Here is a 16,275-nt window from a genome sequence, read left to right as displayed (position 1 = left end):
GATATCAAAAATGAAAAAAGTGACAAAACTCAGGCGCCGATAGGGTGAGCAACAGTTTAATGTTGGCGGCAGCTTGACTCTTTCCATTGCAGCGAATTGGGAGTCGCCAGCGTCCTACGATACTTTGTGTTGGACGCAAGCGCTTCGGCTATCTTACATGAAAAGGGCAACGGGAGGAAAAAGTGGGTGAAAGGAGATTTTGGATATCAACTCAATAACCCATTTGGCGACAATCCTGGGCTGCTTTTGCAAAGTGCTTCCGACTATAAAGCTTTTGTTTCATTCTAAGAACTTGGTGTATTTTGGAGCTCCCGGACTTTGTACTACCAAGACCTTCAAGACCATGAGTCATTGCCCTCCAAATGTGCGCACTCTAGAACCGCATTCTGAGGAAATGGTCAAAGATGGGGTTGAATATGTTTTGAAGGTGGGTAGGACAGGATAGACGAGGCAAAGTCTCAGATTGGAAAGGATGCGGAGACATTTGCGATCGTCTCCAGCACACCTGCGACCCTCGTGAGGATAAGCGGCTCGGATAATAGATGGGACTTGAGCTGATTTGTTTATTGCTGTGACCTTTTCACTTGCCAAGGCCTTGCATTTCCTATCGATTGCACTCCCCACACTGGGACCAGTTCAAACAAAGTTTGCTACACCGGTGTGGGCAGAAGACAGGAGATGACCAGCTAATAATTTTGGACACGTCCACATCTGTGAGGTTGATCAGGCTCCACTCCGTGTACTTGATCTTCCTGGTGTCATTAAAACAGTCTTAACTGGGAAAATGCAGCCTTCTGGTGGTAGTTAATATTTGTACAGCGAGCATTAAAGACAAAAGAACAAGCCGAAGTTCGAACTTTCAATTGTATGATGACCGAAAAAAAGGCTAGGCTAAAATAGGATAGGACAGGATAGGATAGTTTAGGACAGGACATGATACATAGGATGTGATAGGATAGGATAGGATAGGATAGGATAGGATAGGATAGGACAGGACATGAAGGATACAATAGGATAGAACAGGATCGGATAGGATAGGACAGGACATGAAGGATAGGATAGGATAGGATAGGATAAGATGGAATTGGACAGGATAGGGCAGGACTATGGTCAGATAGATGGGGTTGAACAGGAAACGTGACATTCTCACATTCATGAATTCATATTAACAGATAATCTACATTTGGATTAAAGTTTGATATCACGTTTTTTGGTATGGCAAATCCTTGTGAGTAAGTATGCGTAGTGTTACTACCGCAAAGGCCTGCCTTGAGCCTCTTAATCTCTTGGGCAATCGATTGTTGAAAGAAACTCCAACATTCCATATAGCGCAAGTCATTAATCTCTTTGCTGGATTCAAGTTGTGGTAGTAGACTATTTTGATGCAATGTCATTCTTACTATGGAGAAAAAAAAAGGTTGAAATAGTCTTCTACAAATAATGCCAAATGGAATAAATGGCTTTTCTTCGGGTTGGTCGAGTCACAAGTTGACTCCATTATTTTACCGTTCACTCTGACAGTCAGCCACGCCCACCTTATTAGCCACTGCGTCTGAACTGTGACGCAGACGCACTAACCATTCGACTAACAGGTCATGAACACTCTACAATGTAGAGTCTACATTGTTCCTATATAAGACCGTCCTTGCAATGTCGTAAATATAGGAAGTACGGCAATTTCGTTCGTCGGTAAAATTTACGTACGCGGTGCCAGGTCACGCTATTTTTAGCACTGTACTAACATATCAACATACCATAGACATCCATCCTTCCATTTTCTATTTGCTTGTCTTCAAAGTCAAGGCAAGCCAGCCCGTTGCAGGGCACATTTTGGCAAAGAACCGTTAAAGCTGACAAATTGAAACAGTTCAGGATCTTTTGAAATTGACCTTTCACACGATTTAGCACTTTCTCACCTACATTTCCCAACGTTGCTGATCTTATAATCCCGAGACTGAACACAACACAATGTCAGGTTTGTTAACCCTGCGAGCGTGGGGCACCAAAGGCTACGAATGATGACGTTGTCGCTACATCAAACATGACAAATCTGCACAGAAGGAATGGATTGGATGGTCTTTTTCTTTTCTCTTTTTTTTTTTTTTTTTGCACATTTGGTGTGTTTATCTTAACGTTCATTCGGCTGAACGTTGGCCTTAGAATCAACTCCTCAGACTACTGACTGACTATGAACACGTGTTCACATCTGTGCCTGGTTCTCATTCCCAGCAATTCTAATAGTTTGGGATTTTTCATTCGAATTCGTTTTTATTGAGTTGGGACTTTTTTGAATTTAGTTAAATTATTTTTTAGAGAATGTTTGTCAATTTTAGGTTGTTTTTTTTCCCCCGAAAATTCCTCATTTCAATTTTTTTTTTTGTTAGCTTGGTTAGTTTTACTTTTTTTATAATTTTTAATACACTGAATATTTGTCCACTACAAGATTTAAAAAAAAAGGTTTGTGTAAGAAATTCAAGTCAACTACAATTCTCAATCAACTGTTTGACCTTCCTTGTTCTGTACAGCCGTACAGTAAAAATGAGAGAAAAACATTTCAAATAAACTCCAAAAGCTCATTTACAAAATGAATTGCCAAAGAGGAAAACAAGGGCAATTTCCCTATAATTATAGTTAATTAATTTATTCTATTATTATTTTATTCTATTTTTTTTTTCTAATTCTATTTAACGCAAAATTGTGACGTGCTGTTAGCTCGCTCGCTTGCTAAAATGCCTCAAGTATACATCTTCCATTCCTGTGATCCGCTGGTGTGGCTGCTTTAGAGTGCCTCGTTGTCATGGCGAGTCAAAGTCTAATTTCTGTAACTTTTTCGTAACGTGACTGTTCATTTTAAGACTGAAAACACGTGACTACAGTTATCTTACTTGAAGAAGAGAACCCGTCTTATCCTTTTATACCTTGTAAAATATTGTTAAGTCACATCTGGAATGCATGAATGACTCCTGGATGGGGAGGAGGTGAACGATTTGTATACAGTAAGTTGCTGGTGGATAAGAGAAGAATTCTCCACATTTTGTTGTCTTTACCGCCGTCTTGGCAGCTGAATGCGAGAATGGCGCCGTTAGCGGACACCTGTTGTGCGCATCTCTAGATTTCGAGGGCTCGCCGTTTGACATCGTCGTCCGCCTCCTTCCTCGGCATCCTCGCCGCCAGCACGCGCACACAAAAGGCTCGTTGTGTAACTAATTGAGAGGCTTTGCTGTCCGCGGCGGAGGGCAAATACGCTTTAGACTAAAGAGTTGCGCGGTTTTAAGGCATTCCTGCGCGGATTGGGGCGACACGACGCGAGGAGGGTGGTGGCTTTACATAATCGACGGCGTGCTTTTCACGTGAAATGGCCCTTTAAAAAGCCAGCGCCCTCCAATCAGGCCGAGGCACCGCGTAAACAGTCGGACGGAGAGGAGGCGAGCGTGTGCGTGCGTGTGCGTGCGTTTGGCTTTTTGTGCGTGTGACAAGCTGTTGACAAATCGGCTCCGAGGATGGTCTCGTCGTACCCTTTACCGGAGGGCTTCTCCGAGTTTGACGTCTTCTCCCTGGGATCGTGTCTGATGGTCGAGGGTGAGTCTTTTGCGCCTGGAAGACGGCCACGAAAAAAGCCCCGTGGCCGCTCACCCTCAGTGGGCGTGGGTGCGCGCGTGCGTGGCGTGGCGTGTCATCCATTTCTTCATACTCTGCAATTACAATTCGGGTGTTTGTTTTGTTTTTTTTCTTCCGTGCGCAATCGTTTGTTGCGCAAATGTGTGCGCGCGGTCCCCGAGTGACAGTTGCCATCATGTGTGTGCCCCCCCCTCCCCCACCCTCTCCCCGCGCCCCTCCACACTTCAAAGGTCTGATGGGCTTCTTCTTAAACGCGGTCACCATCGCCGCTTTCCTCAAAGTGAGGGAGCTGAGGACCCCCAGCAATTTCCTCGTGTTCAGTTTAGCCATGGCCGACATGGGCATCTCCATGAACGCCACCGTTGCGGCTTTCTCAAGCTTCCTCAGGTGAGTTGACGTGTTTCGCGCGCTTCTCCCCGCAAAACACTTGTCGTCATCGACCATTTAGCCACGAATGTCCTTTTCCAACTTTCGACAAAGAGGGCAACCTCAAAATAAAGGTTTTACCATTATCGCAAACATTAAAATACAGTTGCCGAGTGGAGAAGTTTTATTTAAGTTTTATTCTTAAAGGGCATTTAATATTTTTGTGTGGACAGTTTGAACGGCACCGTAAGCTAGCTAAAAGCTAAAAGGAATTGGACACAAATGTTAAGTGAATGTTAGCGAATGAAACATTGCTTTGTCAGTCAGTTGACAACTTCAACGAAAACAATTTCAATTTTGAATTAAACTTGTTTTTTTTTTTTTTAATTAACTTTAATTACAGTGGACAGTCGAATATTCTGTGTTCGGCATGTGCAGATTTAAGTATTTATTTATAACATGCAACATGTAACCTGATTTAGTTTTTTTCCCAAGATCTGTACGCATATATTTTTAAAAATATCACGGAAAATACATCCACAAGTGACTTCTTCATAACAATGCTGTCTTGTTTTTCCGATAAAAAGCGAAACTTTTTTTTTTTTTTTTTATGCCACACCTGTATCTCCAAGTTGTACCTATTTACTCTCTTAGTTCCAGATAAACATTAACTCTTGTTTTTAACGTGCAGCTACATCAACGGCTAGGAATTATTAATAGCCTTGCATTACCGCATTATTTCCATGCTGTCATCGGGAGGCGGTCACCATGATCATGAGAGTGTGGATTATGGATGGGGGAGCCCTACGAGTGGTTCACCTGCCTTCCTCTTCCATTTAGTAAATAGTGAAAACATTCTCCCTCAGTTGCTAGCTCAGATAAGAGGTTGTGTAAAATGATGGACTTACATGGATAATATGTATTCCAGGTACTGGCCGTATGGTTCGGAGGGATGTCAGACTCACGGATTTCAGGGTTTCGTGACGGCTCTCGCCAGCATCCACTTCATCGCCGCCATCGCCTGGGACAGATATCACCAGTACTGCACAAGTGAGTCACACTCTGGAAGAACACAGCCATGAAATTATTGTTTCCACGTGGAACATAAACGCGCGCGCCAATCCTGAGGAAAGCAGTGCCAATGCGGCCGGTGGTACGCCAAATTCTGACACCAAGTCCTAAAAAAACAAATACTTGGCTTCCCTCATATCACCAAGTCACATGACACATAAAAGGGTAAATATATGAAGAAATAATTATAAAATAAAATAAAAAATACAATGTCGAAATATTTTGAGAGAAACAAGCAGTTCTAAATGATTAAATGCAAGGTATTATAGTTCAAAGTTAAATACAACTGAACTAATTCACAAATGCAAGGTAGTTGGTTAAAAGCGGCAGCGTTTTGGACCACCTGGAGACTTTTAATGGAGGGCTGGCTGAAAGGAAAAGACACTTTGACGTCACTTTCGAGGGTGGTTTAGGATGTAAACGGATGGATACATCTGCTCAATTATCATTCCACGAAAGAGACCTGCAAGGAGGGTGGCGGGGGGGGGGGGCATCCAGAACATCAAGGTCAAGAAAGTTACGGGCGCCATTTTGAGTCATCAATCCTCTCCACACAATGGACAGAATCTACTTAGCAATCATGTCCTCCTCAGGGACAAAGCTGCAGTGGAGCAGCGCCATCACTCTGGTTATCTTCATCTGGCTCTTCACCGCCTTCTGGTCCGCCATGCCTCTCATCGGCTGGGGCGAGTACGACTACGAGCCCCTCAGGACCTGCTGCACTCTGGACTACAGCAAGGGCGACCGGTACTGACGCATATTTTTAATTCCCCGCTCTCGTGCTTGTGGTACTGACTAAACGGATGGATACATCTGCTCAATTATCATTCCACAAAAGAGACCTGAAGGGGGGTGGGGGGAGGGGCATATAGAACATCAAGGTCAAGAAAGTCACGGGCGGCATTTTGAGTCATCAATCCTCTCCGCACAACGGACAGAATCTACTTAGCAATCATGTCCTCCTCAGGGACAAAGCTGCAATGGAGCAGCGCCATCACTCTGGTTATCTTCATCTGGCTCTTCACCGCCTTCTGGTCCGCCATGCCTCTCATCGGCTGGGGCGAGTACGACTACGAGCCCCTCAGGACCTGCTGCACTCTGGACTACAGCAAGGGCGACCGGTACTGACGCATATTTTTAATTCCCCGCTCTCGTGCTTGTGGTACTGACTTCCACTGCGTCCGCGTAGGAACTATGTCTCCTACTTGATCCCCATGAGCGTCTTCAACATGGCCATCCAGGTCTTTGTTGTCATGTCCTCGTACCAGTCCATCGCACAGAAATTCAAGAAGACTGGAAACCCCAAGGTGAGTACAATGACAACCATTAACCAGGGTTAAAAATGTATTCATTGTGCTTTTGAGAGGAGCTACACAGAGAGGAGATGGGATACACCCTGGAGTAGTTGCGAGTACACTTTGAAAAACACAACCAACATTGTCTTGGGCTAAAAGAGTTATTTAAGTTGAAACAACATTCACATATACATTATTGACATTTATGGCAAGAATGTTTGTGAGCACAACAAAGCAAGCATGTTATTTTCTACTAAAATGATTTGCTGAGTTGTTTTGACTCAGATCTTTACGTTTTGGGGACAATACAAGGCACAATTCGTTCTGTAAAACTCTTACTTCTGTGTTGAAAATGCAGGAAGGCCAAATTTCACATCAGCAACATGGTTGATTGCCCAACTTTAGATGCTAATTTTGACTTCACTCAACTTTTGTTTTCACTGTGTAGAGGTATTGAAATGAAGTGATTCAATCGACAACTTTTCCATGTAAAAATCAGCCAACAACTATTTTAATAACCGAGTATTTATTTAACCCTTTCAGGGAAACTGGGTAATTACAGTAGGCATCTTATGTTATCAGGTTACATGAAAGGGTTAAAGCCATCGCAACTTTTGTGTTTCATCAAAATAAAACATTTGCAAAGATCTGCTTCTACTTTGGAAAACAATGACCGAACAAAACAATGACCGAACCAGAAACTGAATAACATCAAACCCTCTTGCGTGATATTGCTTAATTGTTGTTTTGTTGCTTCTATTTTTTTAATTACATTTTTTTAAGCACTAAACACTACCAAACAGTGGAAACACAAAAGTCGCATGTGATACTCTTGCAATTTGCAACACGGCAGCCAGCAGAAGCGGAATTCTCAAACCCAACTCATCCGACGTGACTCAGCGGGAGAAAACGCAGGAATTCAACGACTAGTGCACGCATGCACACACATGCACGCACATTCTTCCGGCGCGCCTCGTTGAGAGCCACAAAACACATTATGTAGGTCATCATCAACACACGACCCAGTGCTTCTGTTCGCAATGAGGACAGAAGCCCAAGTCCGACAATGCGCGCGCAAGGGGAGGAAAAAAAAAAACAAAAGCACGGCGCAATAGTGCCGCGGCTTGTACCAGGGGGGTGATGGCCGTGTCAACCCGGTTAGTTGCCGTGAGCGATTTTCATCACGTGAGGTTATTGCTCGCAGATCCAGATTTGTCCTGTTGGAGATACTTTTATTAAAAAGTAAAACACCTGGACGACAACATGATTAGGCGACCACATGTGGCCTATGAAATTCTTTATATTGGCTGGAGGCGTAAATTTAGCAGCCTAGCTAGCAGGAAACTGCACGTTTTAATCAAACCCTCTGCTTGGAATTCACTGACTATTGTCATAAAGTGCAGTGTAACGTCACTAAGTAGGAATAGAAGGCTGGAGTGAATTCCTGGCATGGTGGATTACATGAAACGGAGTGAGGCTAATGAATTAGCAGTTGGATTTATGATCAAGCATAAAGAGAGATATTCTCAAGGGTTAATCCTGTACTCGCCCCTTCTCATTAATATCTTTTACTCAGCAGATGACTGCGACGTCAGTACCACTTTTTGATAAGATTGCCCTTCTGACGTAATTATTTATTGGAAATAAATAGTGAATTCTAGGTTATTACATGTTTATTATTGATTCATAATAGTATTATAATGAACTCTCTCTTCTCTTTTTCAAGCAATTTATTCACGCAGTCAGGATCAGAGATGGCTGTCACACATTGAGCAAGGAGTAGCTGGCCTAACACTGAACCCCTGATTATAACAGTTTCTTAATGGTTTATGAAGGTTTTATAACACAGTGATAAACCAATTTTTGCAATTAAAAATTGGGAGTCAGAATCAGCGAGGCAAGAGTGACCTGGGGCAAAAAAATAGCTTGCCAAATAGTTACTTCACATAAAATTCTTGACCCCTGATTATAACAGTTTCTTAATGGTTTATGAACGTTTTATAACACAGTGATAAACCATTTTTTGCAATTAAAAATTGTCAGAATCAGCGAGGCAAGAGTGACATGGGGCAAAAAAAAATAGTTTGCCAAATAGTTACTTCACATAAAATTCTTTTTAATTGATAATTTTGTAAATTAATGCTTTGTAAAGGCTTTAGAAACCTGTCGCTTGTGATATGTCGGGGTACCTAATAGTATGTCTTGTGTGAGCTTTGGTTCTAACTGGTGTTGTCACCTTCTGCAGTTCAACCCCAATACTCCCCTTAAGACCATGTTGCTGTGCTGGGGCCCCTACGGCCTTCTGGCCTTCTACGCCGCAGTGGAGAATGCCAACCTGGTCTCACCCAAGCTCAGGATGGTAAGAGGATCCACCCACTGCGATACTAACACTTTGTGAATCCATTTTGTCTTCGACACACTTTTTGTGCAACTTACAGCAACAGTAAAACCAAAAAATAGTTAAACTGAAGAAAAATGCAAGTGGTGTAAGAATTTAATCTGTTCATAACTAAAATAAATACCTAAAATAATGAATGAAAATAGGGTTTTAGGGGAAAACAGGACCAGCTAGTGTAGTAGTAATTCCAATATAACTAAAATAAATACCTAAAATAATGAATGAAAACAGGGTTTTAGGGGAAACAGGACCACCTAGTGGAGTAGTAATTCCAACGGTGGAAGAAATTGCAATTGCAAATTAAAATGAGTATGCTTGTTGGTTTGTATTCCAACTCGCAGCAAGTGCGTGATTCTACAGCTCACGGACAATTACTGAGAAACCGGGAGAAATATGAGCTACGAGACGTTAGCTACTCATGGGTGGAAAGCTACAGGGCAAAGAGAAGGAATAAAGAATATTAGTTCATCAGAGGCTCATTAGTGGAGTACCTCAAGGATCAATGATTGGTCCACTATTTATTTATTACTATTTATGGAAGAAATTGCAATTGCAAATTAAAATGAGTATTCTTGTTGGTTTGTATATCAACTTGCAGCAAGTGCGTGATTCTACAGCTCACAGATAATTACTAAGAAACCGGGAGAAATATGGGCTATGAGATGTTAGCTACTCATGGGTAGAAAGCTTACAGGGCAAAGAGAATAAAGAATATTAGTTCATCAGAGGCTCACTTGCGGAGCACCTCAAGGATCAATGATTGTTCCACAACTATTTATTACTTTACCTGAATGGGAATCACAGAGTTACAGAATTTGAATTAATTAAAAAACGTTGAACATCTTTGTGCCGCAGATGGCTCCCATCCTGGCCAAGACCTCCCCCACCTTCAACGTCTTCCTGTACGCTTTGGGGAACGAGAACTACCGAGGAGGAATCTGGCAGTTCCTCACCGGGGAGAAGATTGAAGTGCCTCAAATTGACAACAAGTCCAAATAAACTTAACATTGCCAATGTTGCACAGTCATTTCGCTTGTGGTGCTGGTGGTTTTCTCTCGCACAGGTACAGAAGTGAAAGTGCTTTGTTTTATGTTGTGTGTGTGTGACTGTGTGTGTGTGTGGGACTGTGTGTGTCGTATCTGTAACGTGCAGTGTCCCTCATGTTCATTAGTAATTTTAGTTGAAAAACATCATCGATGGCGAACTGAATTCATTTATTTCTTTATTTAAAAGAAAAAAAAACTAAAGTGAAGACTTTTCATTTTGGGGTACTTCCCGGGTCACTTCCTGTTCATTTTGAGACCCTTCCTGTTCAAATTGGGACACTGTAGGGTCACTTCTTACCAATCGGAAAGCCATTCTCGTAAATCAATGAATCTTAAATTACGACTACAAGGTTGAAATATGATGATAGATTCAATTTTATCATGAATTTTTTTTTAATTTTATCCATTATATTACGATGTTGTTATTCTAGTTTTAATGGGTGGATTTTTTTCTACATCAAAAATAAATAAATATATAGCCGCAAAATTTGTTGAAAAACAAACATCTCTTAAAAACGACTATAATTGCAAATGTATTGAATTTAAAAGTTAAAGACAGCTGAACTGTACTTGGGCAGTGATACTTTCACACTTGTTGAATTTTTATCCAAATTGATGTTGCTAAATAAATCAGCACCGCTCGATATTATTTCCAATCTATTTTCGCAACGAGCCCCTTCGGGCACATGCCGCATACGAGCGGCCACACTCTGAAGGTCACGCTCGATCTGTGCGTAGAATTCGCAGTAATCCCGGAAAACACAAGAAGACTTTTATTCCCTGGGTGCCCCCCCCCCCCCCGTTACCCCCCCACCCCCACCACAAATCAGAGATTAGTCAACAGCTACAGATTAGAACCCACATGCCTACAGACTCGCATAGAAGCTCAACAAGTTTCTATGTAACAACAAACACAATAGCGGACTATAGCATCATGGTTCATATTTTTTCAATATTTAACCCTTTGAGGGACAGCTGTTTTTTTATTTATTTTTTTTGTGGTATATAGGAGCCCAATTGGATCATGCCACATCTGCCACCAACATTTTCAAAGAGTGTTACAACACATTAACTTTGATGTCACTCCACAAAACTGTCAAAAATGGCTTTTGTGCCTGCCTAAAAACTCAAATTCAATCCAATCTGCCGTTTGAAATATAATGAACCCCAATTTGGGTGAAAGTAACACAATATGCTCAAAATCTACAGGGATCAGAAAAAAGTTTTTTGTGGGCACCACGAAAATGAGGTGCGAGTTTCCGAGGTTTATTGTTCCACAACTTGAGTTCGTAGCACAGTATTGGGGCGTGTGACATTACGGGTTCCACTGTACATCATTCGCAGCATCATATGTGTTCAGTCTGGCATAGTTTCTGCTCTCCAGATGGGAAATTCTTTTCCTCATGACTTTTCTTTGTTCCTCCCTGATCTATGTTCTGTTTATAAAGCTGATTTAACCTGACAACAAATAAAGTGTCCTTTTTCCTTCGCAATCTCCCCCCATCTGCCTCCCCCCACCCCCACCCACCGCCAGGCTAACCACAATGAGAGACTCACATGATGAAAATGCGACATGCGTGTAATTACAGTCAAGTGCAGGTCGGAGATAATAACACCCCGTAGTTGCGGCAGACATTGGGAAGACCCCCGGTTGGTGTTGCTAAGCAGATTAACTGTTGACAGCCTGTCGGAGTCGTTATGTAATGACCTGTGCCATCGTTTTCATTCACTTGCAATTGGTTTGGGAAGTTTTTACATCAAGTAAGATCTCACACAGCCGCTGCAACATGATGCGCCCTTTCAAAATTTACAATGTGCTTAAATTGAGGAAAATTACACACACGGCCGAACACATTAAGAAAAAATGCAATGCACCTTCAATTTATGTAATTCCAGTGTAGGTTTGTGTCACTAATTTAGGACAATTTCTGCCTTTCTCAGGAGCACCCCTGTAGCCACCAGACAGCAACATTGAGTATGGGGCCCGGTTGGGGGGGCTCCCAATACAATGTCAGTGCAGTGTCTATCGCACTGATTTGTCATTGGTATGGGCCAATTTCTGCCATGTCTCGGGATACCCTTGACGAGCTTTCTGCTGGCTGTAGGCTATCAGGGAGTGCACTGACAGATGTCAGAAATCAGCCTAAATCAATGACAAGTCATTGCAGCCTCTACAGGGGCGGTCCAGCTGTGTCGTTGATATGGACCGACATCGGCCGTCTCTCGGGGCGCCATACCACCCACTAGACAGCAACAGCTAGTAAGAGGCCCTCGTCGGTGGATTGCCGACATCATTTTTGTAGTGTCAGAAGAGTACCGTTGGTTTGGCGTTCATATGGGCCAATTTCTGCCGTCTCTCGGGCCCTACCCGCTTCAATTTGGCACACTTGGCAAACATTGCGGTTTGTGCTAACGTACTATGCGTCAAACTGGTGATGTAAACCCACACGGATAGAATTGCAAGGTGACAAAAATGTACTCTTTGTCGCACGACTACAAAATACAGCTCGCTTGCTGCCTGCCCGCCTAAATCAAGCGCACCCCTTCAGGTAACACCCCCGCCCCCACACACTGAAGGTATATGCATCGCATCTCTGCGCGTAACAATTAAACTTGCACGTTAGGGAGGTGGTGGGGAGACATTATTTGTCCATAAGAAAGAGTATTTTTACAGGATTAGTGTTTCCGTGTAATCTGGATTAAAGTGGGCCTGGCTGTGCGTCACTGCTCTTTAGAAATCACTCTTTTAATTCATTAAACCGCTCACGTTGAGCACCCGTGCCGCACTGTTCACACCAGACATTTTATGCACACACACACACACACACACACACACACACACACACACACACACACAAATGCAAAAAAAAACCACACAAAAAAACGGACATTCACATAAAACAAACACACACAATTTTATGCACACACAAGAAGATAAAAAAGACACAGCAAATGAACATGAAAACACACAAACGTGCAAAAACAGACACACACAAGCTGACAGACATAAATTATCTCACAGACAAAGAAACACGCAAACAGAAACGCACACTCAATAACGCATTACCACACATGCAAAAATAAAAAAAAAAATTGAAAAAACAAAAAAACAGAAACGCCCACAAAAACAAAGTCAAACAAAACCAAACTCACACATATTCTACACGCACACCCATTCACACGCAAACATGCAAAAACGCAGAACCACACTAACAAACACATACACACACAAATACAAAAACACAACAAAAAAAACAAAAACAAGATACGGTCACAGATACACAAAACCAAAAATGCACACACAGACATGCACTAAGAAAATGCAAAAAAAAAAAATGGACAAATGAACGCTTTTATCAGACTTTGACCAATCAGATGCAACCTTAACTGGTCATTGCTATCCAATAGGAGGAAAAAAGTATTCAGTGGCATGACAACCACTAACACTGTGTCCTTCCATCCCATTTTAGGCGTCATCCCATTTGCTGATATCACCGATGGTTTGGGTGCAGTCGCGGCAATGCAGACGTGAACTTGGTCACTCATTCAAAAAAGGATTGCGGCAAAATCTGCTGCAGCTGGAATGTAAAATATGTGGAAAACTCACCACCTGATATGATATGAATTTGTCTTTGTCCACACGGACATGCATCACTTTTGGATGGTGTGCTTGTTTACATGAAACCCACTTCCTATTTACACACACACACACACACACACACACACACACACACACACACACACACGGTTTTCATTGTGCAACCATTCATGTGCAGCCAGGGTTATTTCTGACGTTGGCATTTGACTGCGCTGGTTTGGGGGATTTCGACATTAATACTTTGGCCAGCGTACAAGATTACATGTCCATCTTGAATCTCCCGGGCTTACTTTCAAATCAGATCAGAGCAGAATTGCCATAAAACTACACACGGAAAATAATATTAAGTTGATCCCACCGCAACTCAGAATTGGTCAACTCTGTGTGCGTGTGTGTGTGTGTGTGTGTGTGTGTGTGTGTGTGTGTGTTTGTGTGTGTGTGCATGCGTGCGTAGACCCAATCGAACATTTCTTATTAAATAAGAATTTATTGGGCCAAAATTAATGGCGCCAAATCATGATTTTTATATCAGACACAGCTCTTGCCCGTCTAATAAAAGCTCCTCCCCTCACATCTGCATAGCTCCTTGACACCATGACTCCACAAGGTGACGACACAATACTACATTAAGATTAGACATGACTATGGCCCTTCAAATAGAAACTCCTCCTCTCACTTGAAACAGTTTCTTGACATCATGATGCCACAGAGTGGTGCAAAAGCACTTATTTTCTATTAGACAGGGCTATGGCCTAGCTAAAATAAGCGCCTCCCCTAATTTCAACATAGTACTGCTTTTTGATTACATCAGGATTTGGTTTGTCCAATAGAAAAGTCCAGATACTTGTGAGAAACAAGACTAAAAGTGGAATTACTGTTACTGTACAAGGAATATACACAGATAATTATTTCAAAAATCACATTGCATTTGTTAATGCAATGTGATTTTAAATGTAAAATGACTTCAAAATGACTTAAAAAATGTATTTGTGCGTGTGTGCGCACACATGTGTGTGGGTTGGTGTTGCTTAAGCCTTCCACTTACAGAATGCTCGCCAAGGGAAATAAATGTGATTATCGATGCTGACTGACGTAATAAGTCGTCTAAAAATAAAACTACAAAATTTTGATCCCCTTATTTTGGATTGGATTCATTGGCTGGATTTAACGTGTCCGACGTCACACAAAGACCCGAGAGGAAAGGACAACACAAGAGGCCACATTCATATTGAATGAAAGGCGGCCGTGGCAAAGCGGTCAAACAGCTTAAAAACGGGTGTCCCTTATGTAAAAGTGACTTATTTGTGTGAGTCTTCGTCATGTAAAAAGTATATCAGTGACGCTAAAAAAAAAAAAAAAAAAAAAAAAAAAAAGCCATTATCAACTCATTGGACAAACCAAACACATTTTTGCAACTATGCAGGAAGTGTGAAAAACGTTTATTGAAGTTCACTCTCAAAGGTGAGGATCAAATGTCAAGATTAGCATTCGAAGGTTCAACCAACTGGAACAGCTGAAATTTATTTGAGGTTTATAAGAGGTACTTTGTCTGCTGACTCCCGTTAAAATTTTGAATGTGACTGGGTGATTCTCAATGGCCCAAAACTCCACTTTGTAGCGAAGTAACTAACTGTAATGGTCACTGAGTAATGTTTCATTACTGCAAAGCATGCAAAAATGTAAGGAAAAGCTTACTAGAGCTTCTGAACTTGATGTGTGGTTAGTGTGAATACAGTCCTCAAGTAACTAAAGACATAAGCAACTGTCACGAAGTAACTAAATGAGAACTGAAGAAATCCAAAATTGACAGAGAAAGCCTACTAGAACATCTGAACATGATTCAAGGTTAACCACAGGCACTTTTGGTGGCCGGTATATGCTGACTTGATTCCATTTAACACTAGCAGAATATGAATGGTGAACAACATTATTACAAGTGATTCTAATGAAGTAAAAGTGTTAGACACAAATATAGCATTACTATGGGCGTTTTTTTTTTGAAGGGAACAACATTTTAATGTAACCAAAATGTAATTTCTGCGGTTTAAATGTTTTATGTCTGGCTGTACTGAAAGCGGTGTGCAGGCTTAATTGTTCAGAAAGATGGATGGGAAAGGGAGGACCTCTGCTGGCCAATATCAAATATTGCACACAGTGCCAATTTCCTCGAGTCATACATATGGAATAATACATTATTGTATTACTTTTTAACTATATTTTTAAAATAAGAATCTTGATTTCGAAGTTTCATTTCGTAAACATGTCAAGAAGGATTCTTGTTTGCCACGTTTTCGAGGGGGGAAAAAAAAGTCGATTCGATCATTTCCTTTTGTGTCCACTAGATGTCAGTGTTTCCCCCTCCTCCCACACTTCATTCAAGAGCCGAAGGAAACGCGTCAAAGCAAGACTTCACGAATGTAAACTACATATTGCTTAAATATTGGATACCTACTCTAAAATTACCGGGCAAAACTAAGCATTCTTAAAACGTTCGTTTACATTTATTATTTTTTTTAATGTAGACATTGTATGAGATGGGCATTTCATTGTTCATTATTCTCTGTCTCTGGCATAGATAGATGAACAAACTCGCACTACAGTGGTTTGAAATCCCTGCTCTCTGGAAATGTGTTCAATTTCACTGAATTCGTCCGAAAGTGATTTCGATACTAACAACAAATAACGTATCTTGAGTCTTCTATCACTGCGCGATAGAAAGAACAATGAATACCGTTCCACTAGATGGCAGTAGGGTTCATTTCAACCGTTGCCATTCATACAACAGAAAACAAAACGTTTTGTGTTCGATTAAACGAGATTTCACACAAATACATTTGTGAGTATATTGAGATCAGATAATCACTTCAATATTGATACTACTAA

At 41.6% G+C, this 16,275-nt stretch overlaps 1 protein-coding gene across 2 annotated transcripts; it reads left to right on the top strand.

The window, feature by feature from the left end:
• Window positions 1-3,165: 3,165 nt before the first annotated feature.
• Window positions 3,166-10,007, top strand: rgra (retinal G protein coupled receptor a). 2 transcript variants are annotated; one of them, XM_019859790.1, is made up of 7 exons: window positions 3,166-3,579; window positions 3,849-4,005; window positions 4,913-5,034; window positions 6,023-6,176; window positions 6,245-6,362; window positions 8,596-8,709; window positions 9,604-10,007. In XM_019859790.1, exons 1-7 carry the CDS (start codon window positions 3,501-3,503, stop codon window positions 9,745-9,747), a joined length of 888 nt encoding a protein of 295 aa, XP_019715349.1. In that variant the 5' UTR covers window positions 3,166-3,500; the 3' UTR covers window positions 9,748-10,007. The 2 variants fall into 2 exon arrangements, with proteins under 2 accessions (XP_019715349.1, XP_019715348.1); XM_019859789.1 differs by lacking the exon at window positions 6,023-6,176 and adding an exon at window positions 5,649-5,802.
• Window positions 10,008-16,275: the final 6,268 nt, after the last annotated feature.

The sequence above is a fragment of the Hippocampus comes genome, unplaced genomic scaffold (genome assembly GCF_001891065.2).
Source record: "Hippocampus comes isolate QL1 unplaced genomic scaffold, H_comes_QL1_v1.1 scaffold64, whole genome shotgun sequence".
Lineage (NCBI taxonomy): Eukaryota > Metazoa > Chordata > Actinopteri > Syngnathiformes > Syngnathidae > Hippocampus > Hippocampus comes.
The sequence above is the reverse complement of the archived record's forward strand: the minus strand, read 5'-3'. Positions and strand labels throughout refer to the sequence as shown.